At 32.6% G+C, this 25614-nt stretch overlaps 2 protein-coding genes across 2 annotated transcripts; both read left to right on the top strand.

Annotated features, from left to right (window-relative positions):
• Positions 1-6735: 6735 nt before the first annotated feature.
• Positions 6736-7757, top strand: LOC114736604 (probable disease resistance protein At1g61180). Its single transcript, XM_028924469.1, has 2 exons — positions 6736-6982; positions 7069-7757. The coding sequence occupies exons 1-2, from the start codon at positions 6736-6738 to the stop codon at positions 7755-7757; spliced, it is 936 nt and encodes a 311-aa protein (XP_028780302.1).
• Positions 7758-20265: 12508 nt separating this feature from the next.
• Positions 20266-21967, top strand: LOC114736594 (disease resistance protein SUMM2-like). Its single transcript, XM_028924456.1, has 2 exons — positions 20266-21321; positions 21413-21967. Exons 1-2 carry the CDS (start codon positions 20266-20268, stop codon positions 21965-21967), a joined length of 1611 nt encoding a protein of 536 aa, XP_028780289.1.
• Positions 21968-25614: the final 3647 nt, after the last annotated feature.

Raw genomic sequence — 25614 nt, 5'->3', positions numbered from 1 at the left:
TCAACTATAATCAAGTAGAGGAGGGAGAGAGAATATTAAGGAAGATAATTATGATGTTTTAGAAAAAGTATGCCATATTTGTTATAATTAACTAACTTACCTAATTTTTTTAATATAATCAAATTAGTTAAATAGGTTATATATTAAGGACCGGAGGAGTATCTTTTTTGTAAGAAAATCACTCATACACATATATTGAATTATACATGAAAATAATATAATGACATTTTATTTTGAAAAGCAACACATAAGAGAAAATTTAAAAGAGACTAACGGGCATTGAACCATTCCGTAGCAATTATTTGTGTTCATCGGCTGCAGTGTCTTTTCTTTTTGCGTTTTTTTTTTAATTGAGACCTTAGCTGATTAATTTTTTCCCCGGGCTAAACACCTTTTTTTTTTTTTTGCCTTAATTCCCCGGCTTAAACTTTGCTTGCAGAGGGAGGAGAATTCGCATTCCGACGCGGCCACGGTCCGTATGAGTACCTTTTATTTTATCTTTTCAAGTACTTTTTATTGATATTCACTCCACTGTTAAATATAAGAACTATTTTCTAATATAAATTAAATTATAAAATAGATTTTACGTTTAACATTAGGAAAGTATATATATAAATATATTATGTTCTGATGGATTGCAATGACAAGTTTTATTATTCAAACCTACATATTAAGCAAGTCTTTGCTCTTCAAAGACCACCTTCATATGTTGGTCCCAAAAAAAAAAAAAACACCTTCATAATTTTCTTTGAATTAAAGTACATATACATATAGAGACACACACGCATTAAGTTATAAATTACAAGTGACTAACTGGCCTGAAACTATTGCTTAACAAATTTATTGATTTATAGAATATAACAAGAAATATAAAAGGATTAATTACTTGTGTTCATCTGCTGCGATATCTTTTCTTTCTGCTTTTTTTTTTTTAAATCAAGACCTTCGCTGATTAATTTTTTCCTCTGGCTAAACTTTGCTTGCAGTTTTGGAGCGTTGCTACCTGCGATGCGGGATTTGTTTGGGTGAGTACCTTTTATTGTATCCTTTCAAGTACCTTTTATTGATACTCCTTCCAATCTTAAATATCATACCCATTTTCTAATTTAAGTTATACTATAAAATGAGTTTTACATTTAAAATTAAGAAAGTATATTGGTTTTTTTTTATGTTATGATGAATTGCAATGGTAAGTTTCATTATTCAAACCTACATATTAAGCAAGTCTTTACTCTTTAAAGATCACCTTCATATGCTGGTCCAAAAAAAATGGTTGCCTTCATAATATTTTGAATTAAAGTTCATACGCGCGCACACACATTAAATTATAAAATTTATTTTGAAAAGCAACACATATGAGAAAATTTACAAGTGACTAATAAGCATCAAACTATTCTTAACAAATTTATTGATTTATAGAATATAACAAGAAATACAAAAGGATTAATTACTTGTGTTCATCTGCTGCAATATTAATTCATCATCATCATCATCATCAAGGGCCTTCACCAATTAACTTTTTTCCCCTGCTAACTTTTCATGCAGGCCAATATCAGAGGGTGTCGTCTAAGAAAAGGTTGTCATTCTAAAACATCTTGCAGGTGGGTGTCCAAGGCGGGTCCCTAAGAATTTTCCTTTTCAGGTGAAAAAAATAATTGAAGATAAAATTTCTGGAAATAAATGAGTGAGTAAATGTTGTAGTTAGTGTTGCTATATCCCTATATTCTCTCAGATTGTATCGTTATGTATCCTCTCAAGCACTATGGTTTGAGTATTTTTACTATTTACCCATAAACATTGCCATAAGATTGTGCTCTATATATGTCTTTTGTTTTGTTATGATTTTGGGTTAATATAATCATTAGTGTGCTTATAATTTTTCTCATAATTTTGGATTAATATAACCATTAGTGTGCTTATAGTTTTTTTTTTTTTTTAAATTTTAGTTGTAGTCCCTAAAATTTTAGAGCGTGCTTTTTGGTTCTTTTAAGTTTGTCCCTTTGGAACCTTAGTCCTTATATTTCTAAAAGGCTTGGAGTTGCTTACTTGGCAAGATGACTGGGTAACTTTGCTGACCAAGCTTCTGATCTGTGCATATGACAAAAGCAAAATAGAACCATAAAACGCAACAGGTAAGAGGCCACGGCCAAAAGGAATTCTGATGGAGAGAAGAAATGGATTATGATAAGAATTTGTGCAGTGGTATTATGCAAAAAAAAAAAAAAAACCCATACAGAAACTGAACGCAAAAATCAGACTTTTGAACGAGTACCTGGAAAAAGATTTAGAAACAAACGAATGTGAAGCCTCACGGCTGTGTTTCCTGCTGTGACATTTATGTTTTCTTCAAACTCTTCCTCCTCTTCTTATGATGGTTCCTTTTTCTCCCTTTGCAAAAATCGTACACAAATGTTTTCCAGAGTAAGATAATAAGATCAAGAGAGAAGCTCCATAGATATCTACGAGGAAGTAGAAGCCATTGGGATGTTTGTTGGGAGTGATCATGGTAGCAAGGAGGAAATGGATAGCATGAATCGAAACAAAGCGGTTCACATCCTTGTTTTCCTGCTGTCTTTTGGACACGAAGGATTATAATAAATGTTGTTTGGAGCTCTTCGTATTCAAGAATGTCAAATCAGAGCTACAGAGATTAAGGTTTGGCTTGAAAAAGTTGTGAAGAAGTTATAGAAGAAAGAATGGGAAGCTGCTCAGTTGGTAATAGATTGAATATTCGGAGTTGTGGGTTTGTTTACGGTTCCTGCTATATAGGCTTGGGAATGAGTTCAAAAGCAGGGAGGTTTTGGAAGTCCAAAGAAAACAAACATACATTGATATGCTCTGTTCACCTCTGTTTTCATAACCAAAAACAGAACTAAATCCAAAATAATTAAAATCACTTCAACACAAACTCAGACAAAGACCCAATAAGTAGTTGTTGCAGCTTATTTCAAAGCAAGAGGAATTCAGCTAGAGGTATTTGTAGTAATTGTGACATGGGCATAGTCACTTGCGGATTAGCATTTCTCCTTCTCTAATGGTGTCAAGTTGCTAAATTTCCAATGTGACCCAACATGGCAACAACCAGATGATTCATAAGGAAGCCTATTGGCAGCACCAAGCGAAAACTAACAAACTTCAATAGAATACAAAAATGCAAAAATTTTTTGAGTTCAGTACTACTCCAGAAGCTTAAAATAATACCAATTTTGTCGCATATTATTAAAAAACTAATGTTGACAATTAAAATATTAACATTGACCATCAACATTTTTAATAGTATGGAGAAAAATTTTGATTTTAAATTTCGGGGATAATATTCAATCCAAGAAAAACTTTCAAGTATCCAATACTTTTGAGTGAAAACTTTTAGAACAAATTTAATTTGCACCCGAAACTTATTTTCTTTTATGTTATGATGTATTGCAAAGTTTCATTTGAATATATTTCATCAACTGCAATAATTAATATCTAATTTTTGAATGAAGATTTAGTAAGTCTTTAGTATTTAAAGATCACCTTCATATTTTCCTTATAGTTTTTCTTATCCATTATTCAAACCCACAAGGGTTCTCTACTCTTTCATTGACCACCAAATTGTTTTCCTTTTTCATCTTACAGGTGTAGATTTGTTCGGATGGCCAAAAAAATTTTTCAAAAAAAAAAAAGATGTTGATTTTCTCTATTTCAGGTGCTGATGACTTTTACTTTTATTTCCAGTACCTCTTCGAGCAGTGCTAAATGCTAATTTGCTATTTATGTGCTCTCAGTTATGGCCCTCCTTGAAATCATGATTAGAATCACTTATAAGCTGCTTATAAAAATTCTAAATGGGTCCAATATATGCCAAACATATTCAACTTTTGTAACAACGCAAGTATGGCTCTGTTTAGGGGTTCAAAAGTTGATTAGTCAAACTAAATAACATAATAAAATTTTTTTAACGAAAGTCCAATTGATTTGCAAAAGCACGAAATCTTGAAACTATACGGAAAAATAACGGTGCATTTTTTGTGTTTATAATAATAATTGGATTTTATATGATTAAATCGATACGTTTTGGGAATTATTAAATAATTGGATTTTATACACACACACGAATCTGGCTTCACATCCTTTATTCATGATCTCCGCTGCCTCTCCTCTGCTCCTAGACGAAGCCGTTTTCGCTCTAAAATGGAGCGACGCACGTGAGCCTGCCACTTCTCCAATCCCCCCTTGCCACATTGGCATCACCCACCTTTTGTTTTAGAGATTCTTACATATACCGAGAGTACCACCTCATCTGTGCTCTGACCAATAAAACCAGTGTTTTCATAATTGTCTTCCCCACTAATTTTAATGCCAAGAAAAAATCCCGACCAAACACATCAAACAAAGTAACAAGATTGGTCAAAGAAATAAATAAAAATAATCAGAAAATTAAAAAAAATAATTCAGAACATCTCAAGAAAATCACATTCTTGTACATGTTTCCTTTATTGCCTCTATAAAAAAAATGGTACATCCCATAAGCTAAAAATCGTAGAAAACAAACACAGAAATTATAAACTCATAAAGAAGATAAAAGGCATTATACATATTTATAAATTGATAAAAAAAGAAAATTAAGAAACATTCATTTAAATTTTTATAAAGCTAAAATAGTTAATTTGTTATTAACTCCTCTCCCTTCATCTCCTAATTAAGTCAAACAAAGTATCACTAAAATTCTTCCATTTCTTCCTAATTAATCAATTCAAACAAGAGATCATTAAAAATTAAAATCCATACATTCTTCTCCCTTTCTTCTATTGAGCCAAACAAAGCATTAGGTAAGCAAAATTAAAAAGGAACCAATTTTTCTCCTTTACTTTTAGCATTCGCTGCCACTCTTCTACTCAAAATTACCATACCATTTTTGATGTAAAAATAATGAGTCTGACCACTTCTTTCCCTAAAAATAACATTCAGCAACCTAAATTATTTTCTTAATAACACTTAGTAACTTAAAGTAATTTTTGGATACTCTGTATCATAAAATAATTTTTAATAACATTCAGTATTTAGCAAGCTGCACCTTGAAGTATATTTCCAAAAACACTTATTAGTGGCCTAAATTAATTTTAAGTGCATCCAACTTCTTAAATTATTCTTTCAGTAACATCTAATATTTTAAAGTAATTTTTATGCATCCAGCTTCCTAAAAGATTTTTCATTTGTGATTGGTGTCCTAAATTTAGGGTGTTAGATGCATTAATAATTAATTTAAAATATTGTGTGCTATTAAAAAAATACTTTACGGTTTTATGAATAATGAATCATTTTTATTATGGTAAGTAAAAATTGATAAATTACATTATATATATTCAGAAACTAATAAAATAGAGAATCGAGAAACATTCATTTAAATTTTCAGAGCAGCCATGCAATTCCGACAGAAATTCGGAATGCTCTACAGCATCCAAACCCAGTCACCTTAAACTGCAATAACAAAGCAACCCATAAGGAAACAAATAGATTCCACCTAAAAAAAAAAAAAAAAGAGTAGAAAGACTAAGATGAGGGTTGAAGAATGAGGTTCACTTCATTATCACATTATTGAGACTGAGAGTATTTAGATAAAATCAAAACTATGATTTTAAAAGTACTTTTAAAATATACGAAATTAATATGTAGAAGAGTTTATTTCGATTTATAAAAAAAAAAATTTTAAAAAATACTTTTCATGTTACCTACACATCCCGAAAAGATTACTGAAAATAAGCATGAAATCAATGGCAGTTTATGATGGGAATGAGTCTGGGGTCACCCGTCCCGGTAAAAGCTCTCGCCGTTGTGGACACAAGAGACAAAGTGGGGGGCCACACCTTGGAAAAATTATTTGAGTCGCAAGCAATTGTCATCGTCTCCTTGTTCTAGAAAATTTGATGCTGATAAGTTACAGGCTACTTTGCAGAGGCCTTGCAATTTGCGGGTTCCATAGGTTATTTTCCATCTTCTTTTTTCGTCCTTTCTATTTTTCTCTCCATGGAAAAGTCGCGTAAAAGGCAACCTTTTATCTCTGTTTTCCCCAGCTCTTCTGCCTCTACCACTTTTTTCTCCAACCATGCATGGAAAGAACAAAGGTTAAGTTGCCTATTAATTTATTTTAAAATATAAAATATCTTTATTACATAATATACAGAAACAAAGGAAAATTAAATGCCAACATATGCTACAAAAATCTAAACCTATTCAAAATGCTAGTAGTATCAGCTACAAGGCATTACAGATTTCATGAACGATATGACGAGATTTTTATGGAAATGATAGAGTAAAATCTCGACCAAAAAAAAAAAACACCCAGTAAAATCTTGTCGATTCAAATATTTTTAAGGGATTTCATCAATACAAATTCCACGAAGTGGTTTTCACTCAATAAATTAAAATACTAATATCTATCTTCACTTCTTTGGTGCACCCAAACCAAACCACGGCGGACCTTATTACTCTTGTAATCGACATCCTAACTTGTTTGTGTGGTTACCGTTCCAAATGGATCGATTCAATACGCCAGCTAGGAGACAACCTCAACTATTTGAGAAATGCTTCAAGTCAACTCAATAGCAGGTACCTTGATGTCAAGATGAGGGTCGAAACGGCACAGCAGGATCCAGACCCAGAGCTGATGGTTTTGAATGAGGTAAGGGATTGGATGGGCAAAGTTGAAGACCTACAAAATGAAGTCCGGCCATCCTGCAGCAAGGTGATGAAGAAATGCAAGCCAAGTGCTTTGGAGGTTGTTGTCCCAAGAATTGTTGGGCTAGCTACAAGCTACACGAGGACGTTACCCAGAAGTTGAGTGATGTTAATGATCTTATAAGCAATGGGCATTTTGATGTTGTAGCAGAAAAGTTTGTTCGTGATCAGTTTGACGAAGTTCCCGTGGATAGGGCTGTGGGTGTAGAATCAACATTTGAGGAGCTACGTTCATGCTTTGAGAACAGTCTGGTGCGCGTCATTGGTTTGTATGGGATGGGAGGGGTAGGCAAACAACACTGCTTAAGAAGTTCAACAATGATTTCCTCTCAACAATACCACAATATGTAGTCATCCAGATTGAGGCATCTAAAGATGTAGACCCAGGGAAAATACAAGAAGATATTAGGAAGAAATTGCGCATCGGAGATGACGCTTGGAATAATAAGACAGTTGATGACAGGGCTCGTTTGTTTTATAATATCTTAAAGAATAAGAAATTTGCGTTATTAGTAGATGATGTGTGGGAAAAGATTGACCTGTTGAAATTAGGGGTTCATTCTCCTAATAATCATGAATGCAAGATAATATTCACAACTCGGTCAAAAGAGATATCTGGTCAAATGGTTGCGTGGAAAAGCATAAAAGTAAATTGTCTCACGTTAGATAAAGCATTTGACTTGTTCAAGGAGAAAGTGGGTAAAACTACTCTTGAAAACTTTCATATATTGCCTCTTGCAAAACTAGTAGTAGAAGAGCGTCGAGGCCTGCCACTTGCTCTTTATACCATTGGATGTGCAATGGCTAACAAGGTAACTCCCAATGAATGGAAGCATGCTATAGAAATTTTGAGGAGTTATCCATCAAAGGTCCAAGGTATTGTTGAAGATGTCTATTACTTGCTTGAGTTTAGTTATGATAGATTGCCAGATGATATCTACAAATCATGTTTTTCGTATTGTGCCTTATTTCCTGAGGATTATAACTTCGAAAAACAAAAGCTTATTTTGCTCTGGATAGCAGAAGGTTTTTTTGGCTGAATTTGATTATGACATACATGAAGCATGTAAGCAAGGAGAAGATATAATTTCGAGTCTAAAGAACACTTGCTTATTGGAAAATGGTGTGGAAGAAGATACATTTAAAACGTATGATGTCCTAAGAGACATGGCTCTCTGGGTAGCTTGTGATTACATGAAAAAGACAAAATTCTTTGTAGGAGATGGTTTTGGGACTATTGGCCTTGAAGTATACAATCATGCAAACTGGAAAGAGGTAGAAAAGCTGTCAATGTGGGGAGGAGAGTTGAAGTGAGTACAAACTTCTCACAAAACCCTCATTGTCCTAATCTGGTTCCTCTGCTTATTAGGAATACTAGGATACAAGTCTTTCCAACCGAGGTATTTGTTCTCCCAAGGATTATTAGAGTACTAGACTTGTCATCAAATTACAAAATAAGAGATCTACCATCAGAAATTAGGGACTTTGTAAACCTCAAACACATGAACCTATCATATACTTGTATAAGAAAATTGCCAGAGGAGTTGAAGAATTTGAAGAAGCTGAGGTTCTTATTACTAAACGGACTAAGAAAGCTTGAATTCCCAAAGGAAGTTATATCTTGTTTGTTATCCCTTCGAGCTTTTAGCACGACACAGTCACCGGTTCGAGGGATTGATGAAAATGTGTTGTTGGATGAGCTAGAAGGCTTAGATCATCTTCAAGATATGCGCATATCTGTCTTTAGCATATCCTCTATTGGAAGAATACTGATCTCCTCAAAATTGGAAAGGTGCATGTGTGAGTTATTTGTTGAAGGAGTAAGCTCACCACTCCATGACTTCTTCTCATCACTTGGAAAGATGGAGCATCTCGGAACATTACGGGTTTATGATTCCGAAGCTGCGGATATTCCGACAAACTCATTTCAAGGACACGAATATATAGTCATCCTCCGCAAGTTGGTTCTCGATGGTTGCGGTAATGACTTGAATTGGCTTATACGCGCACCAAACCTTAAAGTCCTTCAAATAGCCGATTGTGGTTCACTGGTTGAAGTTGTGAGTGCAGATTTTGGGACTGCTGACATTGAGAGAGTGAAAAGCAATCTATTGTCTAGTCTCACTTATCTTCATTTGATATATCTGAGCAACTGAAGGAGCATTTGTAGAATGGCATTACAGTTTTCTTGTTTGAAGGAGATTCGAGTGACAAAGTGCCCCAGTTTGAAGAGGCTCCCATTTAATTCTCAAAGTGCATTGAAAAGCCTACAACGCTTTATAGTATATCCTGATCAGTTGTTGGATCAATTGAAATGGGAAGACAAAGCAACCAAGCATCTTCTTTCATCAAAATTTGAAAGGTAATATTTCTGCCAAGTAAACGGAATCGTTTAAAGGCTTTAGAGTAAAGTTATTCTTACTTTGCAAATGCTAATGCTTTCTTATTGGTCACCAAAGCACTACATGAATATAAATATTTATCATAAGATTATAATGTCTGTGAATAATTTATTTTCCCACTATTTCATATGGATTGTTGCACTGAATTTCACGACATTTTAAAATTTCTAGAATTTTAATTAAAGTACGCACAGCATATTTCAACCAAAAAAAGTACAAATAACATATGAAAATTTTGATATTGTCACAGTTTCCTGCATACGTCTTGTTTCCACACTTCCATAGAACTGCAGGGAAAATGAAGAGAAATGACAAATTTATATGTCTTTTGACATATAAATCTGCCAAAAAAAAAAATAGATTGCTTTTATCTGGTTTAAAATTTTTTGGGTTTCGTGCCCAAAAAGTGTGTTTGGTTGGAGGGGAGGGGAGGGAAAATGAGCCCTCCCTCATTGGTTAAAAATTTTGGAGGGAAGGGGAGTTAAAATGTCCCCTCCCCTTCCCCCCCTTCTCCCATTTTGGCTCCCCTCCAAATTGGGGGATTTTGGAGGGGAGTCAAATTTTGGACTATTATGCTCTTGTAGTTTTTTCAATATTTCACTTCTACCCATAAATTATATTATTATAATATTTATTTCAAATAAAAAAATATATTATTTTAAATAAAAAAATAAAAATATATATATTATTATAATAAAAAATTATTTAAATAAAAAATTATAATATTATAAAATTAATTGTTTTTATAAATATATTATTTATTAAATATATTTTAAAGTTGGAAAAAAAAGATAACCTAAAGAGAATAAAATTTCATTTTTCTTAGAGTATATAAAATTTGTTAATTTGATTATTTTAAAATATTATTGTATTAATTAGAATAAAAAATTACCGTACTAATTTTTTAATGCACATATTAACATGATAATACTGAATTTTTATTAAATTATATGATTTAAATTAAGATGTAAATTAATTTATATAATATATCAATAAAAAACATAAACTAATATGTAAGGGTAAAATGATAAATTGATTATTACTATCCCTCCCCTCCCCTCCTTTTTAATCAAACCAAACAAGGTGACGATGAAATCTCCCCTCCCTTTCCCTACCTACCCCTCCCCCCCTCCCCTCCCCTCCCCTCCCCTCAAACCAAACAGGCCCTTTAGCTTGGGCCTTTTTCTAGTCTATTTGTATTATTTAAGTAAAAATGTTTAATGGGTATTTGGACCAAAAAAAATGTGAATATAATTCTTTTTTTCATTCCCAATTAAAACCATAAAGCTATTATATGCAATAAATTTATTGAAACTTATATAAGGAATATAAAATGGTTTAATTTTTCAAAATTTGTGAATAATTAATTAGTTTATTAATAGAATTAATCAGAGATCCTTCAAAGACCCGGCATTGAATTCTAAGCCGTGTTCAAGAGATATTTTAGTAAAATGGTAAATGATATATGCACAAATTCTTTTTTATATATTTTTAAAAAACTACATATTTCTTTTTTGGTAAGAAAATTGCATATATATTGCACACACGTTAAATTATACTACTTCCGGTCTTAATTATAAGACCTCATTTATAGTCTGCAAATGAAGTTTTATAATTAGAACTAGAAGTGGTATATAAAAATAATGTAATGATATTTTATTTTGAAAAGCAATGCACAAGAGAAAATTTATAAGAGAATAACGGGCATTAAACCAATCCGTAACAAATTTATTGACTTATAAAATATAAAAAAGAAATATCAAAGTAATAACTATTCTTCTTCATCTGCTGCAGTAATGTTCTTTTTTTACCAAGAACCTTCGCTGATTTTTTTTTTCCCCCGGCTAAACTTTGCATGCAGGGATGCAAAGTCTCAAATATGCGGACAAATGAGTACCATTTATTGATATTACAGCGCTATGTGGTTTGAGTTTCAATTGAATATGCATCATCAAGACATTAACTGCAATGATTAATATCTAATTTTCGGATGAAAATTAAGGGCCTGTTTGCGTATTTCAAAACCATGGTTTTAGAAGCACTTTTCCGCAAAACGAAATAATCTCCTCCACATATTTACTTCGTAATCCGTAAAAACACTTCTGAAACCATGGTTTGGTCTCTATCCAAACACACCCTAGTCTTTATATATTCCACCATTCTTTACTTTTATGAAGGGCACAAGTTTCTGTATGAATTTGCGATGTTCTATTGACAGCAAGATATTTGCAGACCAAATCAATGAACATAGCTTGAAGTATATGATTGATGAAAAGATGGTTATTGTACCATTTTAGCGTTTAGGATCTCCAAACGGCTTTGACTGAAACATTTGTCTCGCTCTTTTCCTTCTTTTTTTTTCCAGTACTTGGAGCTTCGAAGAAGAACCGGTAAGGAAGGCTCCGAAGGTTTAGAAGCTATTATGGAGAGTAGCATCGCCTCCAATGCTTTGATTTCCTTGTAATATTGCCACATTAGGGACATGGATCAATTGCATGACTTGTTATTAATTTTAGTTGTTTTTGTGTTTACCGCAATGAAAGACTTTGCTCGCCGCGGCAAATGATGTTGAACTTTGAATTATCGTTATGTTTCTTTTATGTCATGGAGTGCATGTTATCAATTGGTCAAAGGTCGCCTTAGGTGCTGTTTTTGACTGAGATTTAAGTGGAACCACATTCAGAGGCTTCAATTTATCTTCATTAGTACGGTTAATTGAATTTAGATGATAGATGTTGAGGTCAGAGTATTTTCCTCTCTCCGATTAACCTTCGTCTAGTGTCCTATGATAGCCTTGAGCTCAAAGTCATTTTCTTCTTCTCTCACCTACTCTTCAAGTTATTCCAAGCTTCTATGCCCGTGGGAAAGTAAAGATTTGTCTCTGCTGCCCAAATTCGATGAAGTTTTTCCGTCTCGCTTCCGTGATGAGTTCTGATTTTGGACGATGGAAATTTTGCTTAATTCCTTGATTTTCTTTATGCATTTTCTGCAAGTAATAGGAATAGTAGATGGTGACTGTAGTTTTCTTCTTTTTAGTGGTCTCCTTGAGTTTTCTGAAAAAGAAAATAATTTTGTCAATTTGATTTGCACTATGTAAATTTGGGTTCCACTTGTAATTGTGACACATGCTTCTTTTGGTAAATTCATGTTCATTGAGTTTTGAAAATGAAGTAAACCTGCACAAATTTAGTACTCCAATGAGATAGTTTGCCTGAAATAATACAGATGATGAAAATGGTTGTAGAGTTCCTTTCCCTCTTTGTTAATCTTCCCTCTCCCATGCAGCGGCAAAAGATGCACAAAGTGATCCCCATTTCCGTATCTGTTTCTTTTTCAATCTATGAAGCCAAAATAGTCTTTTTATAATTGTAATATTTTGCCCTCAAGTTCCAAGAGATCTAAGAACAATTCAACGATTTTCAGGGACCTTGGATGAATACATTCTATTCCTTAAGACCTGTATGTAATTTTTCCTAAATTATTTTTTGAGTAACATTCAATATTCTAAAGAAACTTTTTTATGCATCCAAATTTCTGAAAGATTTTTCACTTGCGCTTGATATCTAAGTTTAGGATGCACATTGCTTAAAAAAATATTTTAGGATATTAAATATACTAACAACTAATTTAATACATTGTATGTTACTGAAAAAATATTTTACAGGCTTATGAATAATGAGTAATTTTTATTATGGTAAGCCAAAGTGTATAAATTGCATTACACATATTTATGAACTAATAAGATAGAAAATTGAGAAACTTCCATTTAAATTTTATTAGGTTAAAATAAGTAATTTTTTATCAGCTCCCTCTGATTCTCTTCTAAGCAGGTATCATTAACAAAGCCCGAACGCACAAATAAGGACCCAAATCAGGTAGCTGCCATGCGAATCAGTAAATTACCTTGAAAGACTGATATTTTCATGGAAGATTTACGGCACGATGGATTGAAGGGCCGCGCAAGAACCTAGAGGAGCTCGACTGGGCGAGAATTGATGTCTTTTTATTTAAATATTATTTTTATTATAAAATAAGATTAATTGTGAACATTTTTATATATTTATATTTAATCATATTATTTTAATTATGGCAGGTCCAGTTGTAATTGCACTATTGCCTCGACCGATTGAATGATGAATCCGATTTTCAGTAAAATGTTATCCCTAGGTCAAATTACATTCAGATTTCTATTTCTTAAGTCATTTTCCTGTAAATAAATTCCAAGAGGATATATATAGTCAACTAAATTTGTACATAGTATTTAATAATCGTATGCATTATAATTCTGAAAATATATATGTTTAATCAATGTAAAATCCACCTCTCAAAACAGAAAAAAATGTAACGTTACTTATAATTTAAAAACTCTTGCTCGTGCAAATTAGTCGATCGATGTTCCCCATACAGGAGTATATATAGTTTGAATGAGAGACTATGTTTGTATAAAAATTAGTTAATTTCAGGTAATTTTGCGCCGAGTAATGTAAATATTTGGGGGAAAAAAACTGGTTTCACAAGGTATTAAAGATTCCCCCCCCCCCCAAAAAAAAAAAAAACTAAGGTGAGCAAGGAAGTCCATGTCGTCATCACATCATTGAGATTGAGAAGTCTACTGAAGATAAGCATAAAATCAAAAGCGGGGCCCACACCTTGGAAAAATTATTCAAGTCACATGCAGTTTCGTTGTGTTTTCCATTTATTTCCGTCTTGTTTTAAAATATAAATTATCTCTTTATTACATAATATAAATAAACAAAAGGAAAATTAAATGCCAACGTATGCTACAAAAATCTAAACCTATTCAAAATGCTCGTAGTACCAGCTACGAGACATCACAGATTTCAAGAAGGATATCGAGATTTTAATGGAAATAACTTAGTATAATCTTGTTGAGTAACACATTTTTAAGGGATCAATACAAATTCCACGAAGTGGTTTTTCACTCAATAAATTAAAATATTAGCATATAGAAATATTGTTTTCTCTTACAAGGAAGGATACCCATCAATTTAAATAAAATTAAAGGAAAACAAGGAACACTGTTTTATACAACATCTGAGTAGTTCAAATTATCAAAGACTGTTTTCAGTAATTTTTCAAAATTAAAGTTGATGACACGTGACAATAATATGGATGAGAGGATGACATGATAACATGAGAGAGAGAAGAGGTGACAGTCACAAATATGACACGTGGCGGCAATCAATAGTTGCCAAGTAGTATTTTAAATTTACAAAATAAACATATTTAGACATGGATTAGTGACCATCACAAATTCGTCACTATTTTATGACAAAATTTTTCTGGGATATTCGTCACTAATTAGCAAAGGATTTTTCATCACTAATTTCTGTCACTAATATGGTGTTAATTAGCGACGGAATTTTGAATTCCATCACTAATTATTTAGTGACGGTGGAATTAGTGATACAAAAATTCCGTTACTAATCAGTTGTTAATTTTGATTAGTGACGAAAATTTTGTCACTAAATTTCATTACTAATTCGGTTTTTTTTTGGGTAGTGATTTAGTTATAAGAAACTGCTGGATGATACCTATAAATCATGTTTTTTGTATTGTGCCTTATTTCTTGAGGATTATAACTTCATAAGTGAACAGTGACGGAACATAGCGACAGGATAATTTTTTATCAGTAACAAGCTGTTTTGTTATTGTGTGATGTCCCTCTTCTACTCGAAACTATACCTTTTTTTGCGTAAAATACTTGAGTTTTTTCAAGATAACATTCAACAATCTAAATTATTTTTCAACAATTAAAATAATCTTTTGTGCACTCATCATAGTAAAATATTTTTTTAATAACAGCTAGTATCTAGCAACTTACACGTTGAAGTATATGTTCGTATAAAGATTAGTTTATTTCAAGTAATTTTATGCCGTCTAATGTAAATACTTGAAAAAAAAAAAAACCGGTTTCACAAAGTATAAAAGAATTTTTCTTCTTAACTAAGGTGAGCACTGAGGTCCATTTCATTATCACATTATTGATATTGAAAAGTCTACTAAAGATAAGCATGAAATCAATGGTGGCTTATAATGGTAACAAGTCCGGTGGCACCTGCCCCTATAAAGGCTCCAAAAAATGCTCAGCTTTGTGGGTACAAGAGAATAAGTTAGGGGTCCACACCTTTGAAAAATTATTTAAATCACATCCAATTTCTTTGTCGTCTGTGTATTCTAGAAAATTTGGTACTCATCAAATTACGGGTTATTTTGGCAGAGGCCTAGCAGTTTGTGGGTTTCATATATTCAAAATATAAGATAAATTTTTATCTAAATTAATTAAAATCAGTTTAAAACAATAAATATATAAAGTATATATATATATATTTTAAAATATATCCTTATTAATAAAAAGAATACATATAAAATGCAATAAGGACTTGATTTTGATGGAAATAGAAATAGAAATAGAAATAGATATGGATATGGAAATGGAAATAGACATGGAAATGGGGTTTAAAAATATGTTTGGTATGACGGTGGAATTAGACTTAACTTTTGTTTGAAAAGACTTAAATACCCTTTAATTAAAAAATAAAAAAGGAAAATCCCCCTTCTTCATCCCCAACCTCCTCCGTGAACCATCACGCTGCAGAATAGTAGGCCATGCTTCAACAAACCGAGAACAATGGCCATGCTTCAACCAACCAGAAACAATCTCTACCCAGCATTATCAATAATCCATAATCAACACACCATGACTGATCTACAAAAATCAATGACCATCAAAAGAAAATAAAAAACCGAGATGCAAAAGCAAAAATGTCTTCTCAGATGCCAAAAAATGCCATCAAGCTTCAGCTAAATGCACTGAAGCAAATGAAGCATAAGCCAAAAGAAATGGCAAAACTAAGGAACCCTTCAATTTGGAGATGAAATCATGGGTTTAGATTGAAGCTGTCGTCGTCCTCAATTTTCAGATCTGGAATCGAAACCCAGGTAGACAAAGGAGAAGCCATTCTCGACCCCTCTTCCTCTCTTCGACTTATCAGATCTCTTCGATAGCTAACACCTTTAACAACTATGATCTGAAGAATAGGTAGTGGCAAGATCTACGGGTGGGTGAGAAGATTGCCGGCGGTGGGTTTAGGGTGTGAAGCCTGTGTGTCAATCATGAAAGGAGGGCAAAAATGAAATGTGCAACATGGAAATGCAAATATTTGGGTTGTAGGATGGAAGCCAATTCCATCCGCTTGGCTTCTATGTGGAAGCCAATTCCATGGTGTTTTGGTGTACCAAACATGCAAGAGGCACGGATTTCATTTTTATTTCTATTTCTGCCCCCTCAATTCCAGCGTACCAGACAGGATGTAAATGAACTAAACAGTAAAAAAAAAAGAAAATATATGGGGTAAAATTGAAAAAAAGTTATTAAATGTTTAAAAAAAAATAAATGTTATTTTATAAAAAAATCAAAGCCCTCCAATGAAATTTATCTTATAATTTTCTTCAAGCATGCATGAAAAGAACAAAGATTAAATTGTCTATTAATGTATTTTAAAATATAAAATATCTTCTTTGTCGTATAGACATACAAAAGGAAAATCAAATGCCAACACATACACTAACAAGAAGTCCTGTCGAGTGAAAACTTCTTTTGGGATTTTACCGATACAACTTCCCAGAATTGGTTTTCACTCGATAAATTAAAATATTAGCATATATAGAGTAATTATTTTCTAGGGATTAGAGCCGGGAATCAGGGCCGGCCCTTCAGGGCTGGCGGGCTTAAAAAGGCCGGCCCTCCAAGGCTGGAATTTTAAAAATACCCCAATTTGCTAGGCCCAGCCCTTAAGCTACAGGGCCAGGGCCGGCCCGCGGGCTTTTAGTCCGTTTATGAAAAAATACTATTTTTTATATTTATCATATTTTTTATAAAAATAAATCAATGAAATTATTAATAAAAGACATAAATATGAATAAAATTAAGTCACATATAAAATATCATCATATATAAATATTCATCAACATCTAAAACATTCATTAACAAGATAACAACATCTAAAAGTTTTATCTATAATGCAATTGTGCAATAAATAAACACTATTATTAATCTTTTGAAACTTCATCATCACTATAATTAATTACTTTTCTTCATAAGTATACTTTTCTTTCGTAACAAAAATATCAAATTTTTCTTCTTTATAAGAATTTTATTTTTAAATTTTGCAATCTAACTATTTTTTTACTTTAATGTGAGAAACATTGCTGTTAAAACTCATGAATTTCTAATTCAAATTATAGAATCACAAATTATATAAGTATAAAAATATTCTATTATCAAATATATATATAGTTTAAAAATATCAACGCATATAATATAAATCAAATCATTATTAAAGTCCAAATTAACCCATTTTTTAAAAATTTAATTGGATAAATTATTATCGAAAACTAAATTTACTTTTAAAATGATAATAATAACTAAATATTTGAAATATTATTAACAATGTAAAAAATTAATAACATTAATATTATATAAAAAAATTTTAAAAATAAAAAAAATATAAAAGGGCTTAAAAGGGCCGGCCCGTGGCCCTCCAGGGCCGGCCCTTTTAAGCCCTCGGCCCTCCAGGGCTTATGTTTCATTTTAAGAGAAAAATATCAAGCCCGGCCCTCATAATTTCAGGGCCTAAAAGGGCCGGCCCGACGGGCTCGGCCCGTTTTTCCGGCTCCAGGAAGGATAACCATCAATTTAAATAAAATTAAAATAAAACAAGGAACGCAGTTTTAGACCGTTGATGGAGAAACTTAATTGCATCATAGACCGTCTAATTAATTTAAATTATTAAAAATTGCTTACCATAATTTTTCAATAGTTCCAACTGATAGCCAAACATTGCTACCCGACAAATAAAGCATATAATTTTAAGATTTCGTTCTTTTGCAAATTAGTTGAGTCGAATAAAGCGTTAGGTAAGCAAGCATAACAAAGCAAATTTTAAAAAGTAATTTTTATGTGTATCCAACATCTTAAATTATTTTTTTTAATGACATCTAGGATTCTACAGTAATTTTTATGCATCCAGCTTCTTAAAAGATTTTTCATTTGCACTCAGCTTTTTAAAAAATATTTTAGGGTATTGGATGCAGTAACAATTAATTTAAGATATTATGTGCTACTAAAAAAACACTTTACGGTATTATAAATAATGAAGAATTTTTATTATGGAAAGTCAAAATTGAGAAATTGCATTATACACATTTATAAACTAATAAAATAGAAAATCGAGAAATATTGATTTAGATTTTATTAGGTTAAAATAGTTAGTTGTTTTATTAGCTCCCCTCGGGTTCTCTCCTAAGCAGGTATCATTAACATTCCCTCCTTTCTTTCCAATCATTATATTTCAAACAAGGGATTGTTAAGATTGCTCTCCTCCCTTCTCCTGAACTCTGGTGAGCCAAATAAAGCATTAGGTAGGCAAGCATAATAATAGTTGAAATGAACAACAGGACAACAGGAATAAAGGACATGAAATAGATATGAGAAGCAAATTTTTAAAAGTAGCCATGCAATTCCGACAGAAATTCGGATTACTCCAGAGTGTCCAAACCTAGTCACCTTAAACTGCAATAACAAGGAAACAAATAGATTCCACCCAAGAAGAGAGTAGAGAGAACCAACAGTGAACATAAAAGTTTAATCCCAAATTGCAAAGGGGGGAGAAAAAATTAACGTCACTTTTCTTTTAATTTTAAGATTTCGTGCTATTGCAAATTAGTTGACCGATGTTCCAAATATTGAGTGAGAGATTATGTGTGTATAAAGATTTACTTCAAGTAAGTTTACACTGTGCAATCTAAATATTGGGGAAAAAAATATGCTTGTTTCATGAAATATAAAAGAAATGGTTTTTTTTTTTTTTGGGGAGACTAAGATGAGGATTGAGGAAGGAGGTCGATTTCATCATCACGTTGTTGAGATTGAAAGGACTGCTGAAGATAAGCGTAAAATCAGTAGTGGTTTATAAGGGTAGTAGGTCTGGTCTGGTGGCACCTGTCCCTATAAAGGCTCCAAAAAATGCTTAGCCTTGTGGACACGAGAGAAAAAGTTAGGGGTCCTCACCTTTGAAAAGGTTACGAGTTCTTTTGCAGAGGCCTTGCGGTTTGTAGGTTCCATTTTCCGTCCTTTTTTTTTTCGTCCTTTCTATTTTTCTCTTCATGGTAAAGTCGGGTAAAATGCAATTTATTCTCTGTGTTTTTCCCAACTTTACTTTTCTGTCTCCTTTACTTTAATTTTCTCTAAGCATGCATAGAAAGAACAAAGATTAGATTGTCTATTCATTTATTTTAAAATATAAAATATCTTCTTTATTACATAATATAGACGAACAAAAGGAAAATCAAACGCCAACATATACTACAAAAAATCTTGTCGAGTAAAAAATTCTTAAGGGATTTTACCGATACAAATTCCCAAAAGTGGTTTTCACTCAATAAATGAAAATATTAGCATATATAGAGATTGTTATGAAAAATGAGAAAGGTACAAAGATTGAGATGGGGAGATGGAAAAAATAAGAGGAAATTGGAGGAGAAATTAAGGGGGAGTTCTCATTCACTTCATTGTTTCAAATATGTGTACATCATCTCTTATTTATAGGACCCCAATATTGAAGACTATCCTAAAGAGTTACAAGTACATAAAGAAAGGAATTAAGCAACATAATTGTACAATTGGAGGTTATAGGAAATCAATACTTGAAACCCTTCAATTTGGGAGTTATAAGGTATAATGTCATGAACCATGAGAAGGAATCCCAAGGGGCTAAGGAGTTATGAACATCCACACAACATAATATTTACAACAGAGATATTATTTTCTCTTAGAGGGAAGGATAACCATCAATTTAAATAAAATTAAAATAAAACAAAGAACGCAGTTTTAGACCGTTGATGGTGAAACTTAATTGCATCATAGACCGTCTAATTAATTTAAATTATTAAAAATTGTTTACCGTAATTTTTCAATAGCTGCAGGTTGGGTCATCCACTTTAAATATCGTCCTTAAAGCTTTCTCTGACTGATAGCCAAACATTGCTATCTGTCATTCACTGCATTTCTGTCTTCTCCTTCTCGATTTTTATCTTCACTTCTTTGGTGCACCCTAAGCAAACCATGTCCGAATTTATTCCTCTAGTTATTGACATCCTAACTTGTTTCTGTGGTTATTGTGCCAAATGGGCAGATTCAATACGCAATCTTGGAGAAAAGCTCAACTCTTTGGAAAGTGCTTCAAAGCAACTCGACGATATGTATCATGATGTCAAGATGAAGGTCGAAGCAGCAGAGCAGGACCCAAGGCTGACGGTTTTGAATCGGGCAAGGGGTTGGATGCGCAGAGAAGAAGAGCTACGAAAGGAAGTCGAAGACATTGTGAAGCAAGGTCGTCGAGAAATACAAGCCAAATTTTTCGGAGGTCATTGTCCCAAGAATTGCCGGGCTATCTACAAGCTACAAAAAATGGTTGACCAAAAGCTGAGTGACGTTGATGATCTTACAAGCGAAGGCCATTTTGATGTTGTAGCAGAAAAGATTTCCCGTTATATGTTCTATGAACTTCCTGTGGCTAAGCTTGTAGGGGTAGAATCAACATTTGAGAAGCTATGTTCATGCTTTGAGAACAATCCGAGAGGCATCATTGGTTTGCGGGGAATGGGAGGGGTAGGCAAAACAAGTCTGCTCAGGAAATTCAACAACGATTTCCTTTCAAAGAAAGCAAACAATGTAGTCATTTGGGTTGTGGTGTCTAAAGATGCAGATGAAGGAAAAATTCAAGTTGCCATTAGGAAGAAATTGAATGTCACAGATGATGAATGGAATAATAAGACGGTGGATGAAAGAGCTGTTGTGTTATGGAATATCTTAAAAAACAAGGAATTTGTGTTGTTATTAGATGATGTGTGGGAAAGGATTGACCTGTTAAAATTGGGGGTTCCTTCCCCTAATAATCATGAATGTAAGATAATATTTACAACTCGGTTAGAAGAGGTATGCGGTTGGATGGGTGCGGATGCAGATGGAAGCATCAAAGTAAATTGTCTCCCACCAGATAAAGCATATGATTTGTTCAAGGAGAAAGTGGGCGATGCTACTCTTGAACAACCTAATATATCGTCTCTTGCAAAGCAAGTGGTGGAAGAATGTAAAGGCTTGCCACTTGCTCTTTGTACTGTTGGGCGGGGGTGATGTGAGCACAAACTTCCCACAAAAACCCCATTGTCCTAATCTCGTGACTCTACTTATTAGGAATACTTGGATACAGGCCTTTCCAACTGAGGCATTTGTCCTTCCAAGTACTGTCAAAGTTCTGGACTTTTCTTCTAATTATGGAATAAGAGATGTACCATCAGAAATAGGGGACTTTGTAAACCTGGAACACATGAACCTATCCAATACTCGCATAAGAAAATTGCCAGAGGAGTTGAAGAATTTGAAGAAGCTGAAGGTCTTGTTGCTGGACAGAATGCACGTGCTTGAATTCCCAGAGAAAGTTATATCCGGTTTGTTATCCCTTCAAGCTTTTAGCACGAGACGGTCAAAACTTGGAGGGATTGATGAAAATGTGTTGTTGAATGAGCTAGAAGGCTTAGATCGTCTTCGAGATATACGCATTTCTGTCTTCAGCACCTCCTCTGTCGAAAAAATACTGAACTCCCCAAAATTGCAAAGATGCATGTGTGAGCTATTTGTTACAAGAGTACACTCATCACTTCGCGACTTGTTCTCATCACTTGGAAATATGAAGCATCTTGAAACATTAAAAGTTGATGCTTCTGAGGTTGCGGAGACTCCGAGGAGCTTATTTAGGCGGACATGATTATATAACCCTTCGCAAGCTGGTTCTCATTGGGTTTCATAATATGCGTGACTTGAACTGGCTTCTACATGCTCCAAACCTTGAATTCCTTACATTAGCCTATTGTGATTCATTGGTGGAAGTTATAAGTAGCGAGGATTTTGGCACTGAGATACAGAAAAGTAATCTATTTTGCAGTCTCGGTTATCTTCGATTGAGATATCTGAGGAACTTAAGGAGCATTTGTAGAACAGCATTAGAGTTTCCTTGTTTGAAGGAGATTGAAGTATTTCACTGCGGCAATTTGAAGAAGCTCCCATTTTCTCAAAATACATTGAAAAATCTACAACGCTTTATAGGATATGCTGAAGAGTTGTTGGATCAATTGGAGTGGGAAGACGAAGCTACCAAGGATCTTCTTTCATCAAAATTTCGAAGGGTAATTATTTCTGTCAACTAATTGCAATCAGTTACTTAAAGCTTTAAAGTTATTCTCACTTCCATGCAAAGTCCAATATACTTTCTAATTGACCCGAGCGCTGCATCCACATAAATATTCATCATGAGATTATAATATCTGTGAATAACTTATTTTCCCAATATGGCGTTTTAAAATTTGTAGAATTTTTAATTTAAAGTACGCATAGCATATTTCACCAAAAGAGTACAAATAGCATGTAAGAAAATTTTGATATTGTGATGCTTGCCTGCATGCGTCCTGTTCCATATAGAACTGAAAATGAAGAGAAATAGTAAATTTGTAAATATTTTGACATATAAATCTTTGTTCCCCCTGTTTGTGCTTTATTATTTGGTTTGAATTTTTTTTTCGGTTACTGTCTGCTGGTTGTGGATTTTGTGCCCTTTGTTTTGTTTTAGTGTGGGCTTTTGTATGGTCTGTTTCTATTATTGAATAAAAGAAGTCTGGTGAGTATTTGGCAAAAATTGATATAAATTACTCTTTTTCATGCCTAATTAAAACCATTAAGCTATTATATGCAATAAATTTACTAAAACTTATACAAGGAATAATTAACTAGTGTATTAATGTAGTTAATCAAAGACAATTCAAAGACCCAACATTGAATTCTAAGCCGTGTTCAAGATCTAATACTTTAGTAAATGATATATGCATACAAATTCTTGTATATATTTTTTTAAAAAAAGTTGCATTTTTGTAAGAAAATTACACATACACATATATATTAAATTATACATAAAAAAATAATATAATGATATTTTATTTTGAAAAGCACCACATAAGAGAAGGCATTAATTGAACCATTCCGTAACAAATTTATTGATTTATAGAATATAAAAAGATTAATTATTTGCGTTCATCTGCTGCAGTATCTTTTTTTTTTCTTTTTCTTTTTTAATATCAAGTGCCTTCGCTGATTCATTTTTGATTTTTAACCCTGGCTAAACTTTCCGTGCACCCATCGCTTCGGAGCGTAGCTAAACAAGCACTTATGGGAACTAGAGTTCGGCTCAGAGAGTGAGTATTTATTGTAACGTTATGCATCCTTTCAAGTACGTTTTATTTATATATATTTTCTTTTAGGTTTAATATACTTTTTTGTCCCATAATGTTGTCTTCATTTATTTTGATTTGGGTCCTTTAAGTTTCAAATTATAGGTTTTACTCCTTTAAAAAACAAAATGATTTAAGTTTTTATAGAATTATAGGATCAATATTTTAAATAAAAAAAATTGAAGGATAAAAGACTATGATTTGAAATTTGAGGATCAAAACAAAATGAGGATAGACTTCAGGGACCAAAAATTATAAATGAAGAGAAATAATAAATTTGTAAATATTTTGACATAAAAATTTTTTGCTACTATTTGGTGTGAAGCTTTTTTGGGTTGCTGTCTGCCGGTTGTGGGTTCTGTACCCTTTGTTTTGTTTTAGCTTGGCCTTTGTATGATCTGTTTCTATTATTTAATGAAGGAGCTTAATGAGTACTTGGCGAAAACTGATATAAATATTTTTTTTCATGCCTAGTTAAAAGCCGTTAAGCTATTATATGCAATAAATTTATTAAAACGTATACAAGGAATAATTAACTATAGTTTATTAATGTAGTTAATCAAAGATACTTCAAAGACCCAACATTGAATTCTAAGCGGTGTCCAAGATCTAATATTTTAGTAAATGGTAAATGCATACAAATTATTGCATATATTTTTTTAAAAAACTACTTTTTTATAAGAAAATTAACCAATACACATATATTAAATAATACATAAAAATAATATAATGACATTTTATTTTGAAAAGCAACACGTAAGAGAAATTTTAAAAGAGACTGACGGACATTGAACCATTCCGCGGCAATTACTTGTGCTCATCTGCTGCAGTATCTTTTCTTTTTGCCTTTCCCCCCCCCCCCCCTATCAAGACCTTCGCTGATCAATTTTTTTTTCCCGGGCCAAACTTTGCTTGCAGCCCCGCATTGTTTCCACGTCAGGGTGCGAGCAGTTGGTGGTGAGTGCCTTTTATTGTATCCTTTCAAGTACCTTTTATTGATACTCCCTTCAATTTTAAGTATATAACCTATTTTTTAATATAAATTATATTATAAAATGGGTTTTATATTTAGGATTAGAAAAATATATTGTTTTTTTTTCCAATGTTACGATGGATTGCAATGGTAAGTTTCATTATTCAAACCCGTATATTAAGCAAGTCTTTACTCTTTAAAGATCACCTTCATATGTTGGCCAAAAAAAAAAAAAGGTCGCCTTCATACTTTTTTGAATTAAAATACATATATACATATACAGACACAGACACGTTAAATTATAAATTTTATTTTGAAAAGCAACACATATGAGAAAATTTACTAGTGACTAACACGCATGAAACTATTGCTTAACAAATTTATTGATTTATAGAATATAACAAGAAATATAAAAGGACTAATTACTTGTGTTCATCTGCTGCAATATTATTTTTTTTAATTATCAAGAGCCTTCACTAATTAAACTTTTTTCCCCTGCTAACTTTTCATGCAGGCCAGTATCAGAGTATGTCGTCTAAGAAAGGTTATCATTCGAAGGTGGGTGCCTAAGAATTTTCCTTTTCAGGTGAATAACATATTGTGTATATATATTGAAGATAAAATTTCTGGAAATAAATGAGTGAATAAAGGTTATAGTCAGTGTTGCTATATTCCTATACTCTCTCAGATTGTATCGTTCTGTATCCTCTCAAGCACTATGGTTTGAGTACTTTTACTGTTTACCCATAAACATTGCCATAAGATTGTACGCTATGTCTTTTGTTTTATGTTATGATTTTGGGTTAATATAATCATTAGTGTGCTTATAATTTTTCGTATAATTTTGGATTAGTATAATCATTAGTGTGCTTATAGTCTCTTTTTATTTTAGGTTTAGTCCGTAAAATTTTTAGAACGTGCTTTTTGATTCTTTTGAGTTTGTCCCTTTGGATCGTTAGTCCTAATATTTCTAAAAGGCTTGGACTTACTTGGCAAGATGACTGGGTAACTTTGCTGACCAAGCTTCTGATCTGTACAAGTGACAAAAACAAAATTGAACCATAAAACGCAACATAAGAGGCCATGACCAAAAGGAATTCTGATAGAGATAAAGAAATGGGTTATGATAAGAATTTGTGTAGTAGTATTATGCCAAAAAAC

The sequence above is a fragment of the Neltuma alba genome, unplaced genomic scaffold, assembly GCF_004799145.2.
Source record: "Neltuma alba isolate B1F8T4 unplaced genomic scaffold, ASM479914v2 tig00002744_pilon, whole genome shotgun sequence".
Classification (NCBI taxonomy): domain Eukaryota; kingdom Viridiplantae; phylum Streptophyta; class Magnoliopsida; order Fabales; family Fabaceae; genus Neltuma; species Neltuma alba.
Note: the sequence above shows the minus strand (reverse complement) of the source record. Positions and strands in the feature narration are given on the sequence as shown.

Excerpts from the sequence above, each read along its gene's own strand:
- LOC114736594 (XM_028924456.1), top strand. The coding sequence starts at position 20,266 with ATGTCCGAATTTATTCCTCTAGTTATTGACATCCTAACTTGTTTCTGT. Across the intron at positions 21,322-21,412 it reads TGCCACTTGCTCTTTGTACT|GCCTTTCCAACTGAGGCATT; the intron begins GTTGGGCGGGGG and ends ACTTGGATACAG.
- LOC114736604 (XM_028924469.1), top strand. The coding sequence starts at position 6,736 with ATGCAAGCCAAGTGCTTTGGAGGTTGTTGTCCCAAGAATTGTTGGGCT. Across the intron at positions 6,983-7,068 it reads CAGTCTGGTGCGCGTCATTG|TCATCCAGATTGAGGCATCT; the intron begins GTTTGTATGGGA and ends CACAATATGTAG.